This window comes from Propithecus coquereli, unplaced genomic scaffold, assembly GCF_000956105.1.
Source record: "Propithecus coquereli isolate 6110/MARCELLA unplaced genomic scaffold, Pcoq_1.0 Scaffold540, whole genome shotgun sequence".
In the NCBI taxonomy this organism is placed as follows: domain Eukaryota; kingdom Metazoa; phylum Chordata; class Mammalia; order Primates; family Indriidae; genus Propithecus; species Propithecus coquereli.
This window is the reverse complement of record NW_012151286.1, coordinates 1,436,888-1,445,090: the sequence shown is the minus strand read 5'-3', so window position 1 is coordinate 1,445,090 and position 8,203 is coordinate 1,436,888. Positions and strand designations below refer to the sequence as shown.

At 46.9% G+C, this 8,203-nt stretch overlaps 1 protein-coding gene across 1 annotated transcript in view; it reads right to left on the bottom strand.

Annotated features, from left to right (window-relative positions):
• POLR2C (polymerase (RNA) II (DNA directed) polypeptide C, 33kDa) overlaps nucleotides 1-6,069 on the bottom strand; it is a 9,469-nt gene extending 3,400 nt beyond the window's left edge. The window contains exons 1-4 of the mRNA XM_012657441.1: nucleotides 5,916-6,069; nucleotides 5,691-5,740; nucleotides 3,539-3,607; nucleotides 3,336-3,388 (exon numbers count right to left, since the gene is read on the bottom strand). Coding sequence (XP_012512895.1) covers nucleotides 3,336-3,388; nucleotides 3,539-3,607; nucleotides 5,691-5,740; nucleotides 5,916-6,001 — 258 coding nt within the window. The 5' untranslated portion in view covers nucleotides 6,002-6,069. The remainder of the gene's footprint in view (nucleotides 1-3,335; nucleotides 3,389-3,538; nucleotides 3,608-5,690; nucleotides 5,741-5,915) is intronic.
• Between the last annotated feature and the right edge of the window lie 2,134 nt (nucleotides 6,070-8,203).

The following is an 8,203-nucleotide window of genomic DNA, read 5'->3' as shown; positions in this document are numbered from 1 at the left end:
TCCTGTGGGGAAGGACACTGGGGAGTCCAACCTGGACACAGCCATCCAAGCTTGAGTCTTGTCCCAGAAAAGAAAAAAATGCTCACAAGAGTTTCGGGAAACTCTGCTTTGCTTTTTTTTTTTTTCCTTTTTTTTTTTCAGTGATATCTACTTCAGTGGGCATTCCTTTTCTTTTCCCCACTTGAAACATGACTTAATATTACATTTTTTAATTATTTTTCCCCATGCAAAAATAAGTAAATAAAAGATATAAAGTAGCGTATTAAGACACCAAAAGAGAATAAGCTAAATAAACAGAAAGAGAACTCATGGTGAATGGAAAGTAAAGTGAAGATCAAATGAAAACTCAATATGCAGACCTACGAAGCTTGTATATTCGGCTTGGAGTTGTATTTGGTTCTTAGGGAGGCATGAGCTTGTCACCTTCAGCTTCCTGTTGTGCTGTCATTGTGCGGGGCCCAGAGGTGTTCACAGACCTGCTTGGCCCACATAGCTGTCTGGTCCTTTCTCTAATTCCCCTCTCCCTTCCCCGACGGCTGGTCCGCAGACACAGACGTTCCAGCAGAGGACTCTAGGACCCTAGGAAATGGCAGAGTCACAAAAAGAAAGTTCCTGAGTTCTTGAATGACTGTGTGGAAGAAAGCTTCCCAGTGACCAGGGAAGCTTTTTTCACCTGTTGAAACTTTATGTGAATAATCTTCTGTTGTGTTTGAAATGGTTTGCTGAAGCAGTTAGCCTGTCTGATTAATGCGCTTTCTACTGTACTCTGAACGTCCTTGAGAACTATCAAAAGCTTGAGCAACGATCAGAGTTGTGTTGTCTGTAGCCTTCATCCTGCTGGATTTGTGACTTTGGACCTGCCCTGTGTGTCCCAGCTGGTGCCACGGGCCTCCTCGGGGCAACTATAGATTTCCAGTTCTGTCATCGAAGACTCCCTTGGTCTCTGACTATTGCCCTCTTTCTACTGCTGCTTATTTTCTGCCCATCTAGAAGTGGAGGATGATGTTTCCTCAGTTGATCAGAGCTTTTGCTCCAGCACTAGATATGCAGATTACCAAGGCCTCGCAGCTCTCTGCAGACAGCTTTTCCTTCCCAGCTCATTGCCTAGGATATTGTTTCCCAAGTTGTTCTGTGCAATGCTAGTTTAGCACATGATGTCAGTATATATGTGGGGACAAGAAAGGATTTTGTGGTCAAATGATTGAGGAAAAAATTGGATTAGATGAAGTTAAAGTTTTCTTGGCAGGCATGGTGGCGCATGCCTGTAGGACCAGCTCCTCGAGAGGCTGAGGCACAAGGGTCGCCTGAGCCCAGGAGTTTGAGTCCAGCTTGGGCAACGTAGTGAGAGTCTGTCTCAAAATATATAAATAAATAAATAAAATAAAATAAAATAAAACAAGCCAGGAACAATGGAAAAAAGTACTTTTCAACTTCTAGACTACTGATCTTTTCTGAAAAAACTTTTCTGTCACAGAAAATTTCATACACACACAAAAAACAGAGAAAAGTACAATAAACTGCCATGATGTAGCCATCTCCCAGCTTCCATAATTATAAACATTTTGCCGTTTTTAAAACAACTGAGGCATTCCTATGTTAGGGACTATCTGTCACAGTTTAATTTCAGGCAAGAAGAGAGTTACTACAATGTATTCAAGCGAGCTGTTTTCTCTCTCACACCACTAAGGAAAACCCAGTGTACTTTTCCTGTCTGTGACATGACGAGAGAAGAAACAACTATGGGTCGCACCTGGGGAGTCTGCAGTCACACATGGGTGAGGCAGGAAGGCAACCCAGAACCTTGGGACTGAATCACTCTTAGAAATGTGAAATGGGAGAATCAAAATGTAATAGAAGATACTCAAGCTCAAAAAAAAAGCATTCTGGAAGGAGGAGTCTGTCTGACATACAAAGAGACTTAAGAGCTACAACCAAATGAATCTTGACTGGACCAAGACTGACCCACAAAGAAAAAACAATAAAGGACATTTGGGGGATAGTTAGGAAGATCTGAATACAGACTGAATATAGATGTCACAAATTAACGCTAATTTTCTTAGGCAGAATAATAGTGTGGTTATGGTGGGAAATATCCTTTTTCTTAGAAGATGCATACTGAAGTACTTGGAAGTGTCAGGACATCTGCGACTTGCTTTCAAATAGTTCAGCAAATAACATATACATGAAAAGTAAAACAAATGTATCAATATTAATAATTGGTAACTATAGGTGAAAAGTAAATGAGTGTTTATTATTCTATACTTTCAACTTTTCTGTAGATTTTCAGAAAAAGCAAAAAACGAAGAAAGAAAGAACACAGAGAGAGAGAAGACTGTACCATCTTTGTTCAATAAATACTAGAAAAAAATTTAATGAGAGCAATTGCTGGGTCATAGGGCATGCATATCTTTATACAAGACATTGCGAAATCGCTCTTAATCAATTGTACAATTGTCCCCACCAATTTCTTAAAAACAGAAATCTGGAGATGTGAAACAAATAGGGCAAAAGGGTAAAATGTGACCAAGTGTTAGGTGGGAGCATGGGTATTTGTTATACTAGCTCCACACCCTTTTGTGTGCTTCCATATTTCTTTAAAAAAATATATATATATATATATTTTTATAAAATACATCAAATTAGCCACCACGAAAACGACATGCCTTTGGGACTATAGGAAAATAGGTAGATTCAGGATCACCCAAAGCCATCAAGAGGGAATAGCCTCAAGCTGTTATTTAGTGCGGCCCTAGTGAAAGGATGAAGGTGTAACCTACTCCCACCCACTCTCTCCTCACCGCCAAGGTCTGTTAACATGCCATCAGACAGCGCAAACACGATCAGGGCAGGGGCTGAGACAGTGAGTCTGGCCATGCTTAACTAGCATCACCTATGGGGAGAGGCATGAATGCAGCAGACACCAGGACTACAAAGTCCTTTGGGTGCTGCTCCTATGGGGACAACTTCCACTCCCTCTTGCCACCCCCCCAACACACACCCCTTTCAGTTGACTCCCTTTAGCTGTCTAGGCCCCTGCCACTGAGAAGAGATGCTCTGGAAGGAACAGCCCCACTGTTCAGCATAATCGGGCATTCTGTTGGGATAGCCCCCTTTGTGTGGCTGGCTGGTGAGACTCCCTGATGCCCTGTGTGCCTATCAATCTGAAGCCCCATCAGAACTGAGGACCAAGGCGGGCCTCAAGCTCCAGACAACATCTCCACCCTGTTGTTCTAACACTACTATACAATCCAAGCCGGACGCAAGATGTCGGGAACAGTCCCTCTGAGGACTGAAGCTGCGCCCCCGTCCCCCTATCCACCCATCACGCAGCATACCCGGGAGTACTGCAGCTTGTCCACAATGTCATCACTGATGAGGGGAATTAATCCTGTAAAACACACAAAGGCACGTTAAAGAAGGCTAAATAGCTAAGCCAAAACAAGAACCCAGAAGTCCCTTAGGGGTGGGGATTGGCGGAGGCCCCCTCCTGACACCAGGTGCAGCACCCTCCCTTCATCCTTCCCAAACCAGCACTCACCAAGTCTGTGAGCGATGAACTCATCGTGAAGGACTGAGGAATTGGCATCAATTTGAACCCAGTCGATGGCTAAAAAAAAGGAAGAAGCAGACATGCAATTTAGCCATCAAATCCACCTAAAGACTTAGTGCACTGGTTCTCGACATTTAGCAATCACCCGATGCATGCTAAATTGGAGATGCCTGGGCCAGAGACACTGATTCCACGGTGCTACAATGGGGCCAAGGAATGTGCATTTTAACGAGAACCACACGAACCACGACCCACCTTCCTGTCCAGGTGAATTTAATGCAGGAGGTTCCCTGCTCTACACAGAAAACCACTGACTTAGAGAATACTATGGGAGTGGGAGTGGGAGTGTTTCTTTGAGCTGAATATTTTCCATGAGAAGCACTTAAATAGGCTACCTGTGCCAACACCAGAACACAACCTATTTGGGCACTTAAAAGTTAGAGACAACCTTAGAGAAATAACGCAGACTCAATAGTCAATACCTCATTTTATGATTCAATAACCAGATCACCTGATTTAGCACTTTATTAGCCTCAGACAACAAATGTTTACTGAATTCCTTTAATGGGCAAGGCACACTAAATATAAAACCCAATCCCTACCGTCAATGAGCTGGTAGGAGGGTAAGAACTGTACTATCACACGTGCTTGACTAAGACGCACATTTATTCATTCATAAACAAACATCTGCACATAATCAATTAAATCCAGAAATCAAATGGCATCGCAGTCCAACTGCCAAATGAGGGGCACGGACACTAGGAACAAAGGTCAGAAGAGGCCAGGTCCCTACCTGCTTTGTCCTGCTAGGCTTCCTTATTGCTTCCCCAACCCAGGCCAAATAAAGACCACGACCAAAGCTTTTCCGCCTCTTTACTCCGTCTGGCATACCCTTAGCCTCTCCTGTGCAGGTTAAAATCCTCTGAGCCTCCTAAAAAACCAAGCCCTGCCTGCCCTCCGTGCCCTGGATGTGATCACTCCCTGCCTCTGAACTCCTTTCTCACAAAACTTTGTTGAGACTCCCCTTAAGACACTTGCCTTGTGTCCTATTTGTCTATGTCTTGTCTCTATCTCAAGCTTCAAAAAATTCCTTGAGGCAGGGTATTGAGATATCTCTGTACTAGCATGGGTGCTCGATATTACTTGCAGAACTGGATTTGTGAAGAAAGTGGCATTTAGACTCAGAATGTCAGGGCTGCATCTCCAAGTGTTAATACAATTCCCTCATTTTACTCATGAGGAAACTGAGGCCTAGAGGCATGAAATGATTAGGCAAAGGGAGGGCCGGCAATCCCAGCTAAGCTGAAGTGACTAGGGGTGGTGGTGGTGTATCAACAACAATGTTCTCTTGCTTAATAGTCATTTGGCCTGCTTATTTCCTTAAAAACAAGTCTAAACACTTGATGCAGCAGCTGTGACTATGGTATTCTATACAAGTGTAGTCAATGCATCAAACACCCGGAGCAGAGGGGCTGGAACCAGACCAGAAACAGATCTTCCCTCCCGTAAGGTTCAGCTGCACTGTGGCTAGGCTTCTGAACTACTGATCAAAGTCCATCTTGTATTGATGTTGTCTGTGGATTCCTCTCTCCCCTGCAACCTCGCTGTGAACTTCGTGAGGGCAAAACCCCTGCTCTATAACAGCTTTGCATTCCCAGTGCCTACCACCATGCCTGGCATGTCAATGCTCCATAATTGCAGTGGAAAATCTACCAGTATTGAACACTGGCTAAACGCAAGGCACTTAATATGGACTACATTGCTTAACCCAGGATATCACCCTGATGAGTACCACGAGAGCCCACGGAAGTTTAGTGACTTGCACAAGTTTCACGAAGACAGTACGTGAAAACAGTATTCAAACCCAAGTTACCACATTCCTAAACCCGTGCTCCTGAGCAATGCACATACAGTGTAAGGGTGGACCTAGGTGGCCCTGTTGCCGAACCCTGCTGTGCGGCGGGCAACACTGAACTCCCCTTGTGGGTTCGGTAACAGCCCGTGGGAGCCGGGGAGGTGGCCTAGGGCACAGCGTCTGACCAAGTCTCCAGCACTGCAGTTTTCTCAGCACCCCCACCCCCACCCCAGGACGGGAGCCCCAGGGCGTGTGTGGGGATGGTGGGGCGGCCGGGTCGCTTACCTATTATGGGAACCTCAGCAATGAAGACCCTCCGGATAGAATTGGCCACCCTGAAGGATGAAAAACCAAGCGGCGTGAGGGCCCCGCAGCCCCACGTTTCCAAAGCTAAAGCTCTGGCCCAGGGGGCGGCGGCTCTGGAAGACCATCACCCCCGTCCCCCACTCCGGCCCGACCCGGGCCTCCCGGCGCTCCCGAGCCCCCAGCCTCGTCCCTCGGCAGCCTTACGCCAGGTCCGTATTCTCAATGATGAACTTGACGTTCTCGTCGGTGAGCTCCGTGATCCGCACGGTGGGCTGGTTGGCGTACGGCATCGCGACCCCGGGCCACCGGCCTCTGCGCCCTTCCGCCGCCGCCACCGGAAGTCGCTCAGCGCGGCCCCGGCCGCTTCGCGGAGACGCCCTCGCAGCGCCACCTGCTGCTCGGAGGCCAGAACTGCCCGCGCCCGGCGTTTTCTATCCCCACCTGCTTTAAAAACGCACCAGGTTCGGCCATCTGGGGGGGTAGTTTGGCAAAACATGCATACGCCCTTGACTCGACAATAACACTTTAAGATTTCATACTGCAGAAATATTTGCAGTTGTAAACTAAGATACATGTACAGGGACGCACGCGGCAGTATAGTTTGTAATGAATGGCAAAAGATAAACAAAACTCACTAGCCTTTGACAGACCTGAATAAATATACACACGTACAAATACTATGAAGCTTTTAAAAAGAACCCAGTAAATTTGCATATCTATGGAAAAATAAGGGTATACTTTAATAATGCACGTATACTTTAGCAAAATATACCTGAATGATGGCGTATGCCCTTTCCCTTCCACTCTCAAGTCTGGGCCACACACTTCTGAAAACTGCAGGGAAAGATACAAGGCTCTTTAACATAACGCACCATTCTGCGCACTTGTGGTGAGTGAGCGGGAGCTCTTCCTCGCCGCACCCCCAGTGCCTGGCAGTGCACACCGGGTGGGGCGTATGCTCCATAGAGAATAACTGAAGTCCCTTAAAGAGCCTGGAAAGAGGTTTGAATGGACCCCAAAAAAGTGGCAGCTGCTCACACAAAGAGGTCCTAAGATAGAATTTGGCAGGAGTCACATTTAGAGGGCAGAAGAGTAACCAGAGGATAAAGAGGAGTTTGCCTTAGTAAGGAGTCACACCTCCTCCCAAGACAGAGAGGGTGACAACTACCTGTTCCACAGCCTGTGTCATCTCAGGAAATTGGGAATTATGGTTGTGCGCCGAGTGGAGGATGGTGCTACATAAAGGATACAGGAGACACTGCAATGAAGTTTGGAATGGCTACTGCAAAAACTTCACAGGGTGTCAAGAGATACAAGGAATTAAGAGAGCTGCAGAAAGGACACAGTGGAAGGCCCATAGGAAGAAATCTCAAATTCAATTAGCTCCTGACTTGCCCTATCAATATTCAGCTGACTTAGGGGAAAGACAGCAAAGCAGAACACAGAGTTAACCAGATGTGTAATGGGAGCCCCACCGGTGTAGAGGCTGAGAAAATTACTGAGGCTAAAGAATGTATCACTGAAATGGTGACAGACAAGAGCAGCCAAGGGAGCTGATGGTTTGGGGGAAGCCTCCTGTTACAGTATTTTACTGATGGGAGGACTTGGGCCCTGAGAAATAGAGCTGCCATAACTGCCCAGTGGGTATTATGCGGCACCAGGGCCAGAACTCAAGTCCCCTGGCTGCTAGCCTCGAGCCTTTCCCACAGCACTGCTGTCTCCCTCTGGGATCTCAGATGCTTATCGTGGTCTTTATGGAAACTAACTGCACACAAGGAAACTGCTTCAAACATATTTATTATTCTTTTTACAAACTGTAAATATGCTAATAATCCTCCTGCAATGCATGCTGGTGTAATGTGATACCAGGCCTGGGATCACACCTCTGTCCAGCAGGCACCTGTCTCAGGTGAGACAGTTTGTTTTCTGAGCATCTCAGGACCTCTGAAGAGGGAAGGGGCTGCAAGGAACACCTTGGTGTGCACATGCCTGAGCTGTGCCAGGGGTGAGCTGCCACCTTGTGGTAGCTTCGGCCCTTGACTCTGGCTTGGGAGCCCCAGGGAGCATTTCTCGGAAGGTTAAGACATCATCAAGGTGCCCAAGAGACCATGACAGGGACGTGCTGGGTTTCCATGGCTTGAGTGCTTGGCAGAGAGCCTCATTTCCCATTCACACAGCTGCAGTGCAGAAAGGCATCACGAGGCCTGGCCTGGTATTAGGAACTGAAGAAGTGGCCCAGTCCTGGGCCAGAACCGTATGAAGTGCCCTGTGGCTTCCAGGTGGCTGTGGTAATGACTCAGGAATCCTTCAGTGTGTTCTCATTAACACTCGGTTACGTGGACGGCACCTCATACTTTTCAGAGCCCTTTTCATCTATCCACTTATTTTCTTCCGGGCACTCTAGCTTACCCCCCTTCCTTTCACCGGCGCTGGTTTAGACCTGTTAAGTTCTTGAGCTGATACAGGGATGGAAACAGAGAGAGAGTGGTGAG